This window comes from Oryzias latipes, chromosome 5 (genome assembly GCF_053564925.1).
Source record: "Oryzias latipes strain Hd-rR chromosome 5, Olatipes_Hd-rR_3.1".
Taxonomy (NCBI): domain Eukaryota; kingdom Metazoa; phylum Chordata; class Actinopteri; order Beloniformes; family Adrianichthyidae; genus Oryzias; species Oryzias latipes.
In genome coordinates, this window is record NC_136241.1 from 25,088,702 (window position 1) to 25,108,264 (window position 19,563).

Genomic DNA, 19,563 nt, shown 5'->3' on the forward strand with positions numbered 1-19,563 from the left:
CATTCAGCGTGATTTATTACACTGTTATGTGACACTCTCTGCTCAGACGTGCCTCGGCGGTCACCAAGTAGTTTCATTAAACATATAAATTATGTTCAAGATTAGAATTGGAAATCCAATCACAGAGAAAAAGAGGTTGTGAAGATGAAGATCTTCTCCGCTTTTTTTTTCTTCAATCATTTTGTACTGAGACAGACTGTCACACCGACAAAAGGGCGATGACTTCCAGCTTAGAGGAAAGTCTTTGTTTCCTCTTGTTTGTGAAATGAAAACAGAAAGCTTTCAGAAGAAGATAAAGCCGTGCTTATGTTCTTTTGCACCCTTGGCGCCAAACGCTGACTGTTCAGCTTTGTTGCTGTGCCTCTAAAGAAGAAATCACTGCAGGCTATAGCAGTTAGCATGCCAAATTACAGTTATTGTTACTGTATAAAAATGATTATATGTTACAGAACCACTCCAATAAACATTGTTTTTGGTGTTTTAATGTCCTTTAGAGCATCGTCTGAGCATTTTTCTCATGGATAACATACCTAAAAGAATTTAAGCTTAAAATTGCGTTGCTAATTTTTTTTTATTCAGATCATGACAAATCAGGATGAAAAGATTTTGTCTAAAAAAGCATCATCTGTAATGGGCGGGCCAAAGTCTCCCAGCTCCACTCCATTCTGATGCATCCACTAGCAGACAAATGGATTCATGAACGTCTTTGTTTCCCTAGCCTGGGCTGCCATCTGGCTCAAATCTCTACATCTGGATAGCTCCAATATTGCTCTAGTTTTTGTTGCAACGCTAATGTTGGCTTGGGGTTGTGAGGGTCTCTAAGCTAGTGGGAGAGGGTATAAAGGGGTCGATTGGATGGATCTCAGTGGCGGCTTTCTTCTTCGCCAACAGTCCCGCCCATAATTTCATGGCAAGTTTCTGATGAACTCCTGCCGCTCTGCACAAACTATGAAAAAAAAGAACATAATCATAGTTTAAAAAAAAACACTGGGAAAGCTTTGAAAATAAACCAAAATATGATTGGAGTGGGACTTTTAAGGTAAAATATGAGCAAAATTGCCATTTAATTGCCATCACCAGTTGTCCTCAACTAAAACCGTCAATCCAACTTTCTGTTTAAGGGTTGGATCAGACGTTGCTGGAATCACATCAGTTTTCTGGTGACCACTGGACAACTTGTTGATAACTTGTTGCTCAAGCAAACACTTTTTTTTTCCAACTGCTAGAGTTCTGTTGCGTCACATATTTGTCAAAATCCAGCCAGTATTAAAAGAGAAACTATAGGAGCTATAGAATCAACAAACTACATGTTTATGAGGTGGAAGCCACGCCTATTGAACAATATTTTTCCTGTTTGGACTTGATGAATATGATTACGGACAGTTAAATCTTTGTATCAATGAAATTATCCAGTACTCCATGACGGATGATGTTGTCATTGGTCATGCTTGCATATTTAGTGTGATAAATCAGATTGATCATGCTAGTCTTTAGTTCTCTGATTTCATGCATGATTGAGTCACAATGATATTCTCTCTGAATAAATAGATAATACCATTAATAGACTAAACTTAAAGGGAATGATTATACTTTGTGCTGTTTTCAGTCATACAGGACATGTAGCGGAATCTGTTCTATCAAACGTCATGTGGAACTTTTATTCTATGGCTGTAGCATTGTGTCCTGACTTCCCACAAATGTGACTGTCTAGGTGACCATACTCGCCAATTAAAATGAGTCGAGCTTCTCCTTCTCATTTAGATGAGAATGAAGCAGTAGCTTTTAGAATAACCTACTTCAAGTCTGAGGCCATTGCCCTCATTGAGTTAAGCGATACTCACATGGGCCTGTATGGGGTTGACCTGTCCCGAAGCTGCAGGTTTTTGGGTTGTCCGGGATTGTGGAGGGTCATAGAGAGGAGGTGCCGCATCTTATATCTTACTTGCACAGTGCCCTAAGGCCACACTCTAGTTCTGGTTGTTTGTAAAGCATTAGTCATAACAAGTCCTTGCAGCCACATATAGGCTATCTGTGGGCAATATAAAAGGGCAAACCTGTACAGGACACAAAAGGAGCTTGCATTTATCACGTGAACAGCACTCGAGGGTCCCTTGCGCAATCCACAGGATTCGTGGAGGTCGAAAAACATAAAAAAGTGTAATACACACCTATGTGTTACATACTTCACCCTTACTTTTACTCGTCTTGTACAAGTGTTCGGTATCACCTGTTGCTCGCAGCTTGCCTGTAAAAGAAAAGAAAAATACATGAACGTTTTTTTCTCACTGACCACCTCCGCACCCTGTACAAGTTAACACATTTTTTTGGCTGCATCTAGCCGTAAGGGCTGTGTTGACTAAGCCAAATTTCTGTGTGGGATCAATAAAGTATTTCTGATTCTGATTCTGATTAGTCATTTGGTGGAAAACTTTCAGGATCTCTGCATTCTGTTCACACGTTTGTTTGGTAGGTTTACTGTCACCTATGGCCACATGCTCTGAGTTGTAGTTGAAGTGTAAATTTATATGTAAAATGAAAAACTCAAGCATCCCAAAGAGGTATTTGTCGCTCGTTTGAACATCTGGCAAATGTCTCCCAGACGACTTTCTAGTGAAACGCCATGGGCACGCTCAATCTAGAGGAGGCCCTATGGCGGAGAAGGGAACGGCCCCGTGTTTCTCAGGAAGAACGGCGAAAAAGTGTTGGAACGGCGAAAAAGAGTTGAGTCTGTCAATTCTAGCTGTTTGATGACACAAACATTTATTAAATAATGAATGAATGAAATGACAGTTGGCATTTTTGGAACAGAAACTTCAATACATGATTGAAAATTCGAGAAGGAGGGTCTAAAGTCAGGGATGCCCAGTTTAGCTTAGTCTGTTATCTATTGTATTTTATGAATGATTTTCTTTTCTTTTACAGTTTCCGGTATGAAGCCCATTGAGACAGCTATTGTTGTATAATTGGGCTGTATAAATACATTTGAATTGAATTGAATTGAAAATTGCATATTGGGAATGACATAATAGAAAATTTTTGTTGTCTACCCAACATAAATCTGTGTAGGTTGCTGAAGGTTTTATGGGTGTGCAGTTATCCCTGTAGTGCGGAGAGTTCATGCAGGGTCGTGAAGGTTCTTCATCTTCACTTCATTGAGAACAAAGGGGTCACGAAGCCTGAGCCCTGTGAGCCATGCCTCTCCATCTACGTCCGCTTCCTCGCCCCTCCCAGCCTCTCTTTACTCCTGCGCCTTCAGCTTCGCCCACCTGCATCCCTGCTCATTCCCTCATACATCCAACAATTTCTTCAGTCTCCTGAAATATTTATGCCGTCATGAGTCAATGAAATCAAATTGGAGCCAGACAAGCAAAATATGTGAAATATGACGACCCACTTTACATCTCTCAATGCCTCTAATGTTTTAATAATAGATGAAAAAGAATGGAACCCTTTTGGAAAATACTCATTTGAAAGGTCAAAACATGATTAGCTTCAAAGTCAACAGAAACTAAATTCTAAAAGCTTCAAGCGATTTCCTGAAAAAAAAAAAGAGGTGCACTTGTTACAAACAGAAAACACGGGAGCCAGTGAGTAAATGGAGTTAATCGGCTCGGTGGTGTTTTAATTGTTCTGCTCTAATGGAAGTCAATGAGAGAGAGCTGTGAAGGCGGCGGAGGGGTGGAGCCGCCATCTTCATGTCGCAGGTCTTTAGTAAAGGAAATATTTTAATCCAGCCTGACAAGACAAGGATCTGCTTAATCCTGTTAGAGGCGTGCACATTAAACTACAGTAGGCGCGCATGTCTCCGCCCTTTGTCTTTGTGTGGGAGAGGAGCAGATGGTGCCAAGTGAACAGCAAAACTGTAGTGAACTTTGAATGGCTGAGCGTTCAGGACAGGGGAGGGTGGAAGCTCAACTGACTGCTAAGTGGCTTTGATTTCAGGAACTCAACTGGTCCTTTATTGCCTGATCTTTCATGTCAACTGTAGCATTTAGAAGTTGATATAATAGGCCTCAAAAAAATCTAGACATGGTTATAGATTAGATAAAGGGTTTTAAACACTGATGAAGGAGAACATTTTGTGTTTCTTAAACTTTACGGCCTGCTAAAAAGTTGCAGTGGTTTCTTGTTTTTCGCAGGAGTTACGTTAAAAGGAAAAAAGCTTGCATTAACATTGGGAGTTGGGTCATTTAGACCCACTAGACAGTGCGCTGAACCCTTTTTTCTTCAATGATTTGTGATCTTCACTGGTGTCCATGGATTACATGAAATCTTTCCACCTTTATCCACCTTTGTCATGGTAGGGAGAACACATCAATGGGAGGGTGGGGTCATCTAAGATAGCACAACGAAATTCGTGAAGTACCATATTTTTTTTTCATATGTTTTGCCTAATTTTCCATGTATTCCACCGCACAACTGTCAATGAAAATAGGGTATTGAAAGACAAGTCGGGCAATTGTCCGGGGCGCAAATTTAACGGGGTGGTGGTGGTGACGACAGCGGCTCAGTGCTTGGTAAAAATCTGGTCCAGTATTGGTTTCCTATTATCTGTTCTATCACAGAGTTTGTAACGGCCTGTTACAAGTTACTTTCCATCAGAAAGTAACTTGTGTTTGCAACGATTGGTTGAAACGCAACATTATGCAGGTGAAATAACTTAAGGTTTGTTTAAAAAAATAGGAAATGGCGCCTCTGAGAATCAGTCACAAAAGGCAACAGAGTAAAGTAAATCTCAGCAAACAGCTGTAAAACTTCTGGAGAAAAGCTCACTCCATGAGGTTCTCTGGTATTTTGAGAATCACACTCGGGAAGAGATGAAGAACCTCACATCATCTGACAGTTCAGTGGTTTTCCAGCATGGAGGAGATAAACACTGCTGCTGCAGCTGCCCATTTTTGGAGTTGAAGCTGCTCTGCTCCAAACGTCTGACATGAAAAAGCAAAAGGTGATGTGTGTGCGCGGTTATGTAAGCCGAACCGCCGTGCCAAGCGGAAAGGAAAACACAAACGAAAATCTCCTGAAGCAGGAAGAATGAACCCCCTCAGACTCCAGAGTTTCAGTCAGCAGCAAGAAGAACTTTGACGGCTTCTTTGTTGTTTCTGTTGTTTGTTATTTAAACTGACAATAATCTGCAGCATCGAGTGTAGCTCAGTAGCTGAGCAAAGAGTGGTGTTTGTCCGAAAAACAAATGATTTTCAGTGTCAAAATATCAACTCTTCATATTTGTTTTTTTAATTTATTTCTCAACAAAAGAAAAACCATTTTCTCACCGTTTCATCGTTGTGATTCCGAGCTTCAGCTTTCAAGGCGCCTCCACACCGGCCGCCTCCACTTGCGTTCAAGCGACCACTTTCAATGAAAGGTTTATGCAAACATCCGTCAACCAGAACTTTGGGCTTTCACATCCAGAACTCTCGCAGTCATGCGTCGCGACGCACGTTTTTAAGTCCAGTCACAGGCTCTACAGGAAAAAACGGGTGTTCATTGATTGCCCGGGTCAGTTGCACGTGTAGTTCACGTCTTTTTCGTAACACTAAAATGCCAACCGTTGTAAACGTGATCACTAAGGTGAAATAACCAATTGCTAAAGAAGACTTGTGGGCTTAACACCACTACAGCATTTCACACTGAGCCTCGTCCCACTCGTCACACACGTCGACAAGCGCTGGTAAATAATAATATTAAAAACAACAGAAGTAGAAGCCCTTCCCGCTGCTTCCTGCTTGCACGCGGCTGGATGCACCTTCATGAAACCGGCTGGTGTGGTAGACTCACCGGCAACTCTACGTTCTGATGATTTTTCTTTTTTGGTCGTAATTTTTGGCCGCAGCTCTTCTCAACGACCCACTCCAATGAAACTCATGTTGTTGTTTTTTTTTTAAACATTTTTTCTTATTATGGAGGACATAAAAAATTGAGCTCAAAATTGTTTTCATTTTATGAAATGGACAAAAACAAAATCCTGTTATGGTGGAACGATTCCCCGTCATTTACGTTCTTTTCTGCTCTTTTATTGTCTGTACAAAGTTCTTGCAGTCTAACTTGTTGACAGTTTTAGTTTAAAGTTGATTCTAGTTGGAGTCAATCCTGTAGTCCTTTGTCCTTTGTCCCTCTCCCATCCCTGGAAGAACTGTACAGTTCCCGCCGCCTAAAAAAGGCTCAGAACATTCTGCTGGATCAATCACACCCCGGACATTCTCCGTTTGAACTGCTGCCTTCAGGCAGAAGATAAAGGACAATCAAAACAAGAACAAACAGATTAAAAAACAGCTTCTATCCGAGAGCCATCGTGGCCTTAAACGCTGCTAAGTAAAGTTAATTTATTAGGGAAGCGTGCAATAGCTAGAGAAGGTGTAACCTCCTTTTTATATTTTTGTATATTTTTTAGATTTTATCTTATATTGTCTTATTTCGCAGTTTTAGTTTTTTATTTGACTTTTTTTTTATTCCACCGGAAAAATTGCACTGTGATTTCGTTGTACATGTACAATGACAATAACTATATTTCTATTTCTATCGTGGGGGTTACGTTCTAAAAATAACACGCAATAGGTGAAATCCACAAAGTAGGATTACCGATGTTTTAAGGCTGTAAAACTCCTCACTACACACTTTGTAGACACTTTTCTCTTGTTTAAACTCTCAAAGGTCAAACCTTCATAGAACTATATGTCCAGTATTATAGACTGAAAACAAAAATCTGATCACAAAGATTTCTGACGATTGAGCAAACTGAACAGATTCTATGCAGGAGAGACACGACATTGAGGAGATTGATTGACAGCCAATCAGGACGCAGCATGCAGTGGGCTGTAAAAAATAAATAAATAAACATTCAAAATTTCACTGAAAAACCTTCGCAATCAATAAGACTGGGAAAGGTGAACTGTAAAATAGACAAGGAACACAGCACCTGTTAGTGTCTGTTTGTCAGGTTTTGGCTGCTGTAGTGACAGACCTTTGTGTTTTTCCCCCTCGTCTCTTTTATTACCTTTTTTGTCTGTTTTCTGTTCTTCTGGATAATTCCTTCTCTTAAAGAAAAAAAAAGATTTATGGCTAAATTTAGTGTAGAAACTCCCGTTTTAATTGTTCTCTCATTTTTTTCTTGGTAAGGTTTCCAATCAATCATGCAGTTTTGTCAGGTGGAATAAAGTTCAAAAAGAAATAAAAAAAAGCGGTGAGCGGTCATCTCGTATGTCAGTGTAAAAGCTGTACATGTGACAATAAAAGCTATTCATTCAGATAAGTCCCCCCCCCCCCCCCCCCCCCCCGCCAGGCTTTGGCAGAATCAGGCCGGGGCTCAAACGTCACCGTCTTTCTCCATCAATCTCTGTGATGGTTCCTCAAAAAGCCCAAGACGAGGAACAGCCTGCAGTCTGTAAATCTGTCTTTTTGCAAAAAGACAATACATGCACCATGCCCTCTGAGTTGAACGCTGACATTATATCTGCAGTTCAGCTCCCAGAGCCCCCCACCCCCAACAGATGGTTTCGTCGTTCCCCAATAAATGTTTAAGCTTTAGAAAACAATCAGACGGGGAACGATTAAACACAGTTTAAACCCCTTTAATCCACCGGATTACATTTGGTGTTAAGAAGGTAACAGGACTTTTGGCCGGGGCAACAGGGATAATGAGAAACACTCCCATGTAAGAGTTGGGACCCCCTCCCCACCTCCCCCTTTTGTTCTTAAGGAGCCAATAAAGCACAAAGCAATTAATTTGCAGACGCCGCTTTTTCATTTGAATCCGTTTTCGCAGCGATAAATCACCTTTTTCTGGGAAAATTCTGGAAGCGAGATGAGCCTGAGGCGCTCCTTTGGAAGTTTAGCATTAAAAATAGTTCACATGAAAGCAGACAGTTATGGGGAGGTGGGGGAGTCGGTGTGAAGAGTAGCCTGACCTCTGTGTTTCTGTCCAACAACAAGAAGATTAGAAAAGAGTGGACTCTAAAAGGCAGTTATTTTCTACTGAATACCGCACACACACACACACACACACACACACACACACACACACACACACACGCAAACTCGTTGACACTAATTGGATTCCCCAAAAACACTACAGTAAGCGCAGTTACATACTTGTGGTTCTACCAAACTCTGGTGTTTTACATGCATCTCAGCAGTCCCTGCAGACCTGAAAGCACTTACATCTCCAAACCTTTCCTTTCTGGGCTTTATTCCTCTGCGTCCCTCTTACCGACCATGTTAGCTGTTGAACTAATTACTCCTTTGTGACCTGCTAGGCTGGGTCACCGACGACTAATGAACTAGCAGCCCCACCGGCTTTCCAGTCCGTCCCCACATACTGCTCCTTTCCCTCCCAAGCTCTCAGCTCATTACGTTCCAGACCCAAGTCCTAAAACTGGGAATACTTTCAGCGGCCTCAATGCTGCTCCCTCGAGCTCCCAAATCTGTAAGTTTTATGACTTTTTGCTCATAAACCTGTTGGTGGTAATAAAAGAAAATGTGTTTTTAATGCTTTTTTCCCGGTTGCTTTTATCAGGAATGTGCAGACCCACTTTGATGGTTATTGTGTAATTTTTAAAACCAAACCAAAATCTATTCAGCTTCATTAGAAATGCACATTAGGAAGGTTATTGTTGTTGTTTTGTAATATGTGGTTTAATTTGCCGCAACAAACGCATTTAATCCACGGAATACATTCAAAGTTTTACCCAAACTAGGACAATTACTTGACCCACCACATCCTGTTGCCCTGGCAACGGCAACGGCTTTTGAATGCATCTGCAGAAGGTTGCTTTTCACCCTTAGTGAAACTATTGTCACATTGAGCTATAAAAGGACATGGCCTTTGACCTTTTTTTTAGGGCGCTGTCTTTGGACCAGACATTCTAGTCATGTTTGAGTGCACTTGCATCAGGCCATCCATGCCACGTCTGAAGCAGACGATCAATGTTGTGTAAAGTCACATGATGCGGGCTTTGGAGAGGACCGGCTGCATCTTGACGGGGTTGAGGCTAACGTGTAGCGGTCTGTGTCAGTGTAGTCAGTAACGTTTGTCTGAGCGGTATGAGTCGGTTTATTTACGTCTTGCAAAGAGGGTTGGGAGTTCCAGGTATTGTAAATATGCTTCCTCTAACGTTGCTAACGTGTAGTTCTAGAGTTACAGTGAACCTGGTAATGAAGTCTGACTGATTGATGAACTTATCTCTGATTCATTTCTTTCCTTTATTCTGCCTCATAAATCGGTGCGCCTTCTATGTGACGCAAGTTTGAAAACGGGCCAATCATAATCAAATACCGAATCACCAAACTATAGCAAGTCATACAAATGTTCAATAATCCAGTTCTTTAAACACAAATGGGTTTATTTCACTATTAATTGTATTGTCACATCTGATTGATAAAATAGGAAAAAGACAACACAACAAACATAACATTGTTATTTTTTCAAATAGTTTCTAGATCTACTTGTTGGGTTGTCCATGTGCTTTGCTGGTTGGATCTCATGTCTGTTCATCAGATGCTGACTGATGGATTTCCTCAGGGTCACTTCTCCTCAAAGACTTCTTTGGTTTGTTATTCATATACAAAAACAGAGATTGAACAATACCGTGTGTTGATAATAAAGTCTGCAGCTGACAATGGACTAAAACTCTGTTCTTAGCTGAGCTCCATGGTAACTCGTTTCCTTTTTCATTTCCTTTTTGATGCATTTTTTGAGCTTCTTTTGGTCCTTTTTTGAATGTTTTTCTCATTTCCTCTTGTGCTTCAGTTACAGAAGTTGTGTTCCTGCAGGGTTCCTGATCGTTTAATCTGTGATTGTTTTTAAACTTCAAACCAACATTTTTGAGGCTTCGTGAGAAAGGTTTGGGGTTTAACGAGAATATAACCTTTATAAACCAAGCAGGCTCCATTGACTGTGTGTGTGTGATGCCGCCTGGCTGAGCACGGAGCTGTCAGGCTGGGAGTCACGGGGGATTTGTCGTGTTTGGGGTTCGTCTTTCGGTCTGCTGGCGCGTGGGCGGATTCATGGGAGCCTCCATCTGTTTCCTCCACAGGTACGGGATCTGCAGCCCAACAGAGAAATGAACTGAGGACACGGAGGAAGGCACCTGTTTACTGAGAACGTCCAAAATCCATCATGACACAGCAAAGAGGCTCAGGATTTGTGGCACTGTTGACTGCTGTCAACTGTTTTTTTGCCTTTCCTTCAGCTGCAGCGATGGACATCCCACTGGAAGGTCAGTGCAGCGGCCGCTCTCATGTTTCCAAGCAGGCACAGGAAGACGGCTTACAGATGCAGAAAATCTAAATTTGTGTGACAAAAAAACTTACTGGGGGACATTTAGTTAATATACACTAATATTTTTACTCCAAAAATGGCAATATTTTCTTTGTAGACATAAAAGAATTTTACCAACAGGAAAAAATCAAAATAATTTTGAGTTAAATGTATTTATTTATCAATCGTTTTATTTTTTTTAAAGTCTTTTTTTTTCTTCTTTAACTCTAGCCCATTAAAAAGTTTACTGTTACGTTCTGCAACACATAAAACAAGACAGTTCAACAAAAATGTAGACAAAAATGCTTTGTAGCATTGCAATAACATGAAGAGGTGGTATAAAGTTCTGCTGAGATATAAGTCTGTTAAGCTAAAGGAATATTGTTCAAGAGAAAATCAAGTAAAAACGTTTATTTTAAAGTCTATATAAGCTTGAAGACCCATTCTAATGAAAATGGTGCTTTTAACATGTTCCTCTGGTGATGGAGGACAGACATTAAGAAAATTAGGCTCAAAATTGCATTTTTGTTTGTTTATTTAAATTGTTGTAAATCAGGAGCAGATGAATAAATTGTTTGAAAAAGAGTTTATTTGTCATAAAAAATACGCTGGGCGAGCCACAAGTCCCTCGCTCCGTCCCATTCTACAGTAAAGCAGCCTCTTGTAGACAAATAATCCATGTACGTCTTTGTTTTCCTCGTCCGAGCTGGCGTCTGGCTCAAAGCTATACGGCTGGATAGCTCCAATATTGCTCGCCATTTTGTTGCACCAGTAACAAAACAGTTGGGGTGGGCGTGTGAGGGGCTGTAAGCTAGTGGGAAGGAGTGTAAACAGAGAGCTCTCAGCAATGGGGAGGGAGAGAGGGAGCAGGATTGCTCCGCTCTAATAGTTCCGTCCACAATTTGGATGTAAATTTCTACTGTCGCCCTGCAGAAATGATGTCCTAGCCAAGGGTAGTGTATTTACAATACCTGTAACTTGTTTGCAATGCAGAAAAACAGAGTAATAATACTAAAACAAACATTACTGGGACTACCCTAACTCCCAACAATGCTAGGAACACTTAAAAAACAGTCTGTTACGTTAATGCATTGACAAAAACACCAAACAAAAGAGCGACTTTCATAATACGGTACTCAGAAGACCACTGATAATGCTTTTAAAAGAGGTCAAAATATCATCGGAGTGGGTCTTCAAGTAAAAGTCAAATCACTAATCTGAGTATTGAACTGAAAGTCTTTTCTACCGTCTGTTACCCAAAGAAGAAATACAAAATTGGGCTTAAGCGAAAAAAAGATACCATCAAGTAAATAGTTTGACTTTTGCTTCCCATTTCTGAAAGGAATATTAATCATTTGCAGCCTGCATCTTCATATTCAATTATGTAGAGCAGTATCAAATAATAACGATGGACAACCGAGGATGAGAAAAGAAAAGCTCCTTCCCCAAACTGCTGGTTATCTGATTTGCTTGATTGATCTGCTTTAGAAAGTCTCAGATCGAAAAAGAAAAAAAGAAAAAATGTCACGAAATGTTTTAGGTTTAAGCTGATAAAAAAAAGAAAAACTGTCTTCTGAGGAGATTTTTGGGTCTAACTTGACGTCTGTTGTGTGAATATTAAAGCGCCTGAGGACCTCAAACATCGTGATGTTTGCTTGAAGAAGAAAAGGCAGTTAAAGGAGTGAAATATTTAAGCTGTTGCTCTGTTTTAGTTGGTTTATTGCAAAAATAGTCTGTAATGTAATCTATACTGCAAAGAGACATGAATCCACCACAAAGCCGTCCTCTGTCAGTGTGTGAATTGAACATATTTACAGCCATTATCGCCTTTGAGTTTGGGTTTTATTTCTTTTTGTCTGGAATCTGTATGTTGGATCCCAGTTTCCTTGGAAACGCGTCTAAAACCTCTAAATTATTCAGAAATTTCTCTCAGGGTTTGATAAGGAGAAAAAGAAACAGCTTTTCTTCAGACGCAGCTACTTTAGAGGCTTCGCTGTCAAAAATGATTTTATTCTGTCTAATGTTTTTAATTCTTTTAGGTTTTCTGGAGAATATTTTGTGACATGATGAGTTTTCCCTCTACTGAATGTTTGTTTTCTTTTGTTTTTTCCCCCTTTTTGCTGCTGCTGTGGATTTTGTAGTTTTAACTCACGCAAACAGTAAGTTCACGTCACCAGTGGTGTTTTGTTTTTAGCTAAAACTGTTCACCAGACTCAGCAGAACCAGCTGTCTTGATCTTCATCAGTAACATTGGCTGTATACAGGAACTGGAGCGACTCCAAAAAGCTCACTCCTAACTGGCGAGAGCAGTTGCCATAGAAACGTAGACTTAGACCAATCACTACTTACTGACGTCTTCTGGCGCCAACATGGCAGCATCCATATCACATAAAAATGGCGACTGAATTGACTATATTTCATGAAAGCAGCAAGTAAGCCATTTTCTATGGATGAAATCACACTCACTCAGTCCAGTTCTTATATACAGTCAATGATCTGTAACAACTCCATCTTCAGATAGGTTGAAACATCACCTTTGCTTTGTCTTCATTCCCAATCATTCTGTTTAACATGACTCATCACGTATAACGGTGGCGAACTGGCCATAACATTGTCTTTTTACATCTAGTTTACAAGGATTCAGTGAAATTACAATCAACACAGGTAATAAGATCAGTTCAGATTGTTTTATTCCAGTCATTCCAGTTATTGTCCAATCAAGCCAATGGATAAAAAATACATAATAAGGATCTTACAACAGGAGTTTTGGGTGAAATTCAAAGGGTTGTTGCTACTCAAATGGGGATCCAATTCGGTTCACTTATTAAAACCAACTATTCACAGATCAAACTACGATTCTTACTAATTATTATACTCTGTTTAAATAGCTTTGTGTGTATTGTCTGGATGTAGAAAATTAAAATAATATTTATTTAATCAAAATCATTTTTACCTTTTAGAACAAGAATTCAAATTCAACAAAACATAACAGATAAAAACAAAAATTTTGAAAGAAAGAAAAGATATTTGTCATTTTAAACAATATCATGGTCAGGTTTTTTGTCAACTTCCTGGGTAACCTCAGCAGTGAAGAAAACATAACTATCACTTTTATTTTGGATCATTTAACAACAAATCCTGAAAATGGTGTCCACAGTTTTTCTATCCTCAAGGTTTTGCTGACTACAGTTACAGTAGATGGTAAATAAAGACACAGCAACACCTCAAAAAAAAAAAAAGCCAGAACACTTTCAGTCTTTTAATCTAAACTGACAGCAGTATGTCACTGACATGTTGCAACACCTGCCTTTGTTGTTTAGCCTTTCAGTGGAAACCCTGAAAAACACTTAAGATGAACATTTTCCAGACTCCAGAATCCAGTACGGCTTCTCTGCCATGCTAGGAGAGAGTCATATGATGTCACATTGTTGATCAATTCAATAATCAATTTTCTAATACTTTTTATTTCACATTCCTTATATTTTATATTTAAATTGTTGACTGGATTTAAAACAAAGTCAATGTTTTAGAACATAATCGAGTCTTTTTTTCCCCATCTATACAAAAACAATTATTTTTAATTTAAAAATGAGAATCTTTACCGACACTTTCCTGTTGTCAAAGCTACAAACAGGAAGGATTCATAAACAAAATAATATATTAGAAGGAAGGACTGATGTTTGACGACTTTAACATTTCCGTAATGTGCAGTTAAATTCTGGTGAAAAACAAGTGGATACATAAATAAATTCATTTTTAGGGGATGTCAAATTAAAATGAAAAAACAAACACTTTAGCCTAATCTAAATCTAGCTAAAGACTTTAATCTTTAAATCTTCCAGATATTTATTCAGTTAAGTCATATATGTAGTTTCAAAAACTAAATAGAATCTCCTGGTTAGATTTAATAAGTTAAAACTGAGTTGATACCAAACAAGGATGTGATGAACTCATTTTCAGTTCACATTTCTAAATAAAAACCCTAACTTTTATATCTTTTTGCAGTATGTAATATCATTTGCTCCTGGAGTATGTTGACTGTTAAAAACAAAAAAGGTTTGGGGGCCAAATACAGAACCATGTGGTACACCATCACTGTCTGACTAGACGTCATGTCCTCTCGACATGGAAAGAAAATACACAAAAAAGTTGAATTTCTCTTAAAACTTTTTAGATTAAATAAGGAGGTAAACGCTGATAAATAGATTTTTTTTTAGAAGTAGGTCTGGAGTTTTAGTATTTTTGAAAAAAAATGGACATCAAACATTATTAGAGAGATTCTTCAGATGTTTTAATTCTTCTCTAAAACCCTAGTTTCTGTTTGATTTTACTGTGAGACACACACGTTGGTGTTGACTTTAAAAATTCACGACTAAACTGGGATATTCTGAGCAGCAACTCTTTTTAATCCGAAAAACTTTTATTCTGAAACGTCGTTTCTGTCAGAGCTCGCACAATTTAAGCTTTTTCACGCTTTTAATGATCAGAAGCTCCTCATCTCTCAGGAGGACGGCATCAAACAACATTCTTCACGGGGGTTAATTAGATCTCAGTTTCATCAACTCTTCCAGGTAAAATCTTGAATTAATTAACCAAAAACGCAGACAAGACTTTTCATCTTTGGTGACGTCTGCGCAGCCAACTCCTCTCTGAAGAATCAATTAAAGGATTCCAGTGAACTGCTGTAATTAGCCACACCCAATCCACTGCCAGCTCTCAACCCCCGCAACAGTTGACGAGAAAAACTTGCGAGAATGCCACTTTGTTTTTTTCACCGAGCTGTCTCTAAAATGCGTTCCACCTCTGAGATGAAGAGCGTCCAGGGAACAGATTCTCTACGGTGTCACAACCGTCACGGTCACGCAGAGTTCACGTGAACCGAGACGTTAAACGGTGTCTTCAGAACGCCCACCCAGACTTTCAGCTGTCTTTGTTTATCCGTCTTTCACTTTTTCAGCGTCACACATGCAGCATGAGTTGTTCTAAACCTGACGATCTCACTGGTCCTGTTTGACGCTGAGGGTCATTTTCCCAGAGGTGTTCTGATGAGCAGAACTATTCTGCAACAGTGTGATGATCATGATGTAAAAAAACTCCTTGAAACAAAACATTTAAATCATTATATCTAAACTTAGACCAGAACATTGAAAACCCTGAACCATTAGGTGGATATGAGAACTGGAAGGAGTGACTCCTCCCCCTCCCAAATGCTGGATGCATTAAGCCAAAATCCAATTTCTGACTTTTTGTCAGAAATAAACAGCTATTACTCTGTCATTGTATTTGTCAGAATAAACATTCTTGCTCTGCTACTTTTTTTTTTAAATTTTAGGTATTTTCATCTTTTTTCTGTAGGGCAACTTTTTCAAGTTATAAACAGGCCAATCAGATGTTTCAACAAAAGTATGCCGTGCCTCCACGCCGAGCATTTGTGTACCCCGCTTTCAAATAATAGGGGTGTGGTCTTCCAACAAGCCCACTCCTGATTGGTGAAAGTGGCTGCCATTGAAATGTTGACTTAAGCTACATTCACACAGCCGCTAACAATGCACCTTCAGGCTGCCATTTCCAATGAAAAGTCTATGGAGATGCATGTTTTGGGCCTTTAAATTGAAAACACATTTACGTGTCGCTTCGCAAGTTTTTATGATTGTTTCCCGGCTATTAGTGCAAAACGTGTGCCAATTGAACATGCCTTGCCCTTTACACCAGGTCAACCTCGGACCTATCAGTAATTTTCTACGGGTGATGTCACTCACTTCGTCCAGTTCTCATATACAGTCAATGACCTCAACATATCTTGAGTCAATGCCCGGCAAAGCTTAGAAATATTAAGAAAAATGAAAGGGATTTTAATTTTTTTAAGGATAGATACCTTTTTTTAGGCTTTTATTTTGGTAACTCATCTCATCCAGCAGAGGAAAAACTACAGTAACACAAAAAGAGGAACTTCAACACAAAAAAAAACAAATATGGGTTGCAAGGCAATAGAAGGCTTTCAATCCATTTTTGGATAGAAAGATGCCAATAAAAGACAATAAAATCCATTCAACTGCCAATAAAAATATCAAAATAAAGTGTTAAACTGATGTCCTGAATCCATGTAATAATCTTGAATTTTGATTATTAGCACTTTCTCAAGAGTTGTTCAGAGGAAGGACCTCCTCTTGCGCTTTAGCTTTTCTGTTGGAGAAACCGATTTTTCAAAGGATCTCTTGTTTTGTAAATGATGAATGCTGTGAGGCAATGAACCATAGAATGACTCAGGATGTTAAACTCAAAGGAATCAAACAAGTCTGCATCTCCTGCTTCTGTGATGTCATTTAGGATGTTTTCTACAAAAGATGTGTTTTGGGACTTGCAGACTATGACACTGTGGATTAAAGGAAGTCATGAACACAACTATACTTTTAGTTCAAACTACAGCATGTGAAGCTCCTGTATGTGTGCTTATATTTTATTTTGACCAAAATTAAACTGTTATCAAACTCAGGTCAGGTTTATAAGAGAAAAAAAAAAACATTTCATGCGTCACAGTGAATCAGTTCTTAAACAGGATCATTCCCATTTCTTATTTTTATCATTAAAGCTTAGTTGAGGGCGGGGCTATTGACGTGGAGCCACCCGGCCCCCCCTTTGCTGAGAGCGCAGTGATCACACGCTCTTCTGCTAGCTTACAGCCCCTCACAACCCCAAACATTACAGCTGCAACAAAAAATGGCGAGCAGTGTTGGAGCTATCCAGCTGTACAGTTTAGAGCCAGAACATGGAGGGGAGCAGGGGGCTTGTGGCCCGCCCAGCACATGTTCTCCATCACAGGTGTGTGATTGCATGCTAATGTCCCGGTGATGGTCAGAGGGGTCGTAGGCATGTCCTTGAAGCCACGCCCCGGTCCGCCTGCCCCAGGGCAGCTGTGGCAACATCAGCATCTTAATGGACACACATTGTAACCGTTTAGTGTCTGGAAAAGTGCAGAAAAATCCAACCCATTATTATTATTATCATCATCAGAAGAACATGTTAAAAACACCAAAAACGCAATTTTTGATCGGAGTAAGTCTTTAAAGCTAAACAGGGCAGAAACACAGGCAACTTTTATTTTGAAATTCAGATTTTTTTAAATGAAAAAAGCATAGAAATCGCCTTTTTGTTTTTCCTCTTTATGGTAATGATTGGAACAAAACGGCAGATAAAAAAAAAAAAAACGAACGAACTTAAAGAAAAGTCATTAAATGTTTACATGCAGCATCCGATGTGTTTATGCTACCCATGCACCTAATGTCAGAGGTTTTGTTCATTCCACATTAAAGGAGCCGTTAATCCTAAAAATGTTTTGCCTGTCCTAGACTCTCAGAGGCTGGGCGGGTTTGGGTCACCTGCGTAAATGTGAAATACTTGTGAGGCCTGGTTTGTGACGACTCTTTGTGCATTTGTTGTCCAGTCGAGCAGTTGCCCACCATCACGGCTCAGTCTCCCGGCGCCGTCATCGCCCTGCCCCCCGAAGAGAGCTTCGCCGTGACGTGTGAAGCTAAAGGGAATCCCGAGCCAGAGTGAGCCCCCCCCAAACAGATCGCAGCTTATCAGCAGCAAAAAAAAGAAACCACAACAACACAAAAAACTGTCCTTTCTGAAAGAGCTTTTCTTACTCAGGTTCAGGTGGACAAAGAACGGCCAGGAATTTGACCCCTCCCTGGACCCCCTCCTGAGGAAAGAGGAGAATTCTGGGACCTTTGTGATACCCAATAATGGAAACCTGACAGAGTACCAGGGAACGTACCGCTGCTTCGCCTTCAACAAGCTGGGGACTGCAGTCTCTCAGGAGATTGGGTTCATGGTGCCGAGTGAGTAACCTGAGGCGCAGCTGGGTTCTGGAATCAGTTTTGTGATTGAAAAACATCCATTCAACCAAACCTGACAGACTGTAGCTCTGTTCCTGTGGACCGGGCTGCTGTGCTTTTATTCTGAAATGGCTTTGCTGCCACCTTCTGGAACAAAGTAGCTGCAGCACTGACCCTTTTTTTTGTTTTTTGTTTTTCCTCCCCAGAAATTCCCAAGTTCCCAAAAGAGGGATTTGATCCATTCAAGGTGGACGAAGGTCAACCGTTTATCCTTAAGTGTGACCCACCTAAAGGCATCCCCCCCCTGCAGATCTACTGGATGACCATGTGTGAGTAAAACCTCATGCTGTGTTTGGTTGTATTTTGACAAATTCATCTTTACTTTGAGTCCATCCTTTTAAACTTTACAGATCAGTCAAAATACCTACTTTAAGTCAAATCAAGCAATTTTTATGTATTTTTCAAATTGAACTTTATTCAAAAAGCCATTTCAGACATATATAAATAAAGGGCAGAGTGCAAAAAAATGTTTTGTTTTCGGTCCTTTATACAGTTGCCAACGGAGATAAACACTTTATGCTAAATTGAACAGTGAAATGCGAACAGAAGAATAGAAGATGGATAAACTTCCCAGTTGACCAAGTCTCTGATTGGTCAAGGTTAGACCGGTTTAACTTGCAACGCACGTTCAATGGCCACAGTAAGTAAGTAAGTAAGCAGAGCTCCAAAACAGTCACAGAAACCTGAGTAGCTATGGAGAAAGCTGAGAGTTTTGAAGCCCAACAAACACGTTTACATAGACTTTTCATTGGAAATGCCCACTTTAGGTATTTTCTGCCTTTGGTCCCAACTCTTTAGATCAGGGGTGTTGAACTCAATCCCACAAGGGGCCAAAATGTAAAACACACTTTAGGTCGGGGGCCGGGCAGGATAAACATTTTTACGCTAGAGGTACATTTTTATTTTATTTTTTAGAACTTTTTAAACATGACTATGACTAAACACAGACAGGAACATCATTCCTGCATAAATCAACTCAAAAATGACTTTTCGAGGGCTGCTTCACCTGGAAGCCAACACTGAAACCGTAGAAACGCAAGATTTTGAGGCTTTTATCATACGTGGCTCATGATTGTAAGCATGTATAGGTGAGGCACTGGCTCACCTGCCTCCCTGATCAGTAATCAATCTTTTACCAGCGCTACATAACGCCGGACGTTGATACCAGCAATATAAAATGATCTCACGGGCCGGATATAATCACAGGATGTGGCCTTCAGTTTGACACACGGGCTTTAGATATATGTAGGAGGCATCATATTTGAAATAAACTTATTTTGTGAAGTAGTTCTCAGGGTCATTAGTCCTCTCTTGTGGATAAAATATTATCTTAAGAGACTTTAGTTTACATAAATGAAAGAAAACTAAAAGAAATATCACCAATTCTGCCAGAATTCTAGTTGTAAAGTT

The 19,563-nt window shown here is 39.8% G+C and overlaps 1 protein-coding gene and 1 long non-coding RNA gene across 18 annotated transcripts in view; one reads left to right on the forward strand and one right to left on the reverse strand.

Annotated features, from left to right (window-relative positions):
• chl1b (cell adhesion molecule L1-like b) overlaps nt 1-19,563 on the forward strand; it is a 210,975-nt gene that overhangs the window by 46,775 nt on the left and 144,637 nt on the right. For 11 of the 17 annotated variants that reach the window (XR_013656068.1, XM_078947529.1, XM_023955097.2 and 8 more), the window contains exons 2-6: nt 10,032-10,214; nt 12,397-12,414; nt 17,697-17,805; nt 17,906-18,096; nt 18,300-18,422. Coding sequence is in view for 16 of the 17 variants with exons in the window: in XM_078947529.1 (XP_078803655.1) it covers nt 10,115-10,214; nt 12,397-12,414; nt 17,697-17,805; nt 17,906-18,096; nt 18,300-18,422 (541 nt within the window). In the remaining variant the exon portion in view is untranslated. The remainder of the gene's footprint in view (nt 1-10,031; nt 10,215-12,396; nt 12,415-17,696; nt 17,806-17,905; nt 18,097-18,299; nt 18,423-19,563) is intronic. The other 6 variants (XM_078947525.1, XM_078947536.1, XM_078947532.1 and 3 more) reach the window with 1 other exon arrangement.
• Nucleotides 11,227-17,771, reverse strand: LOC144992199 (uncharacterized). Its single transcript, XR_013656074.1, has 2 exons — nt 17,632-17,771; nt 11,227-17,184 (listed from the first exon to the last, which is right to left on the reverse strand). It is a non-coding gene; the product is annotated as an uncharacterized LOC144992199 (long non-coding RNA).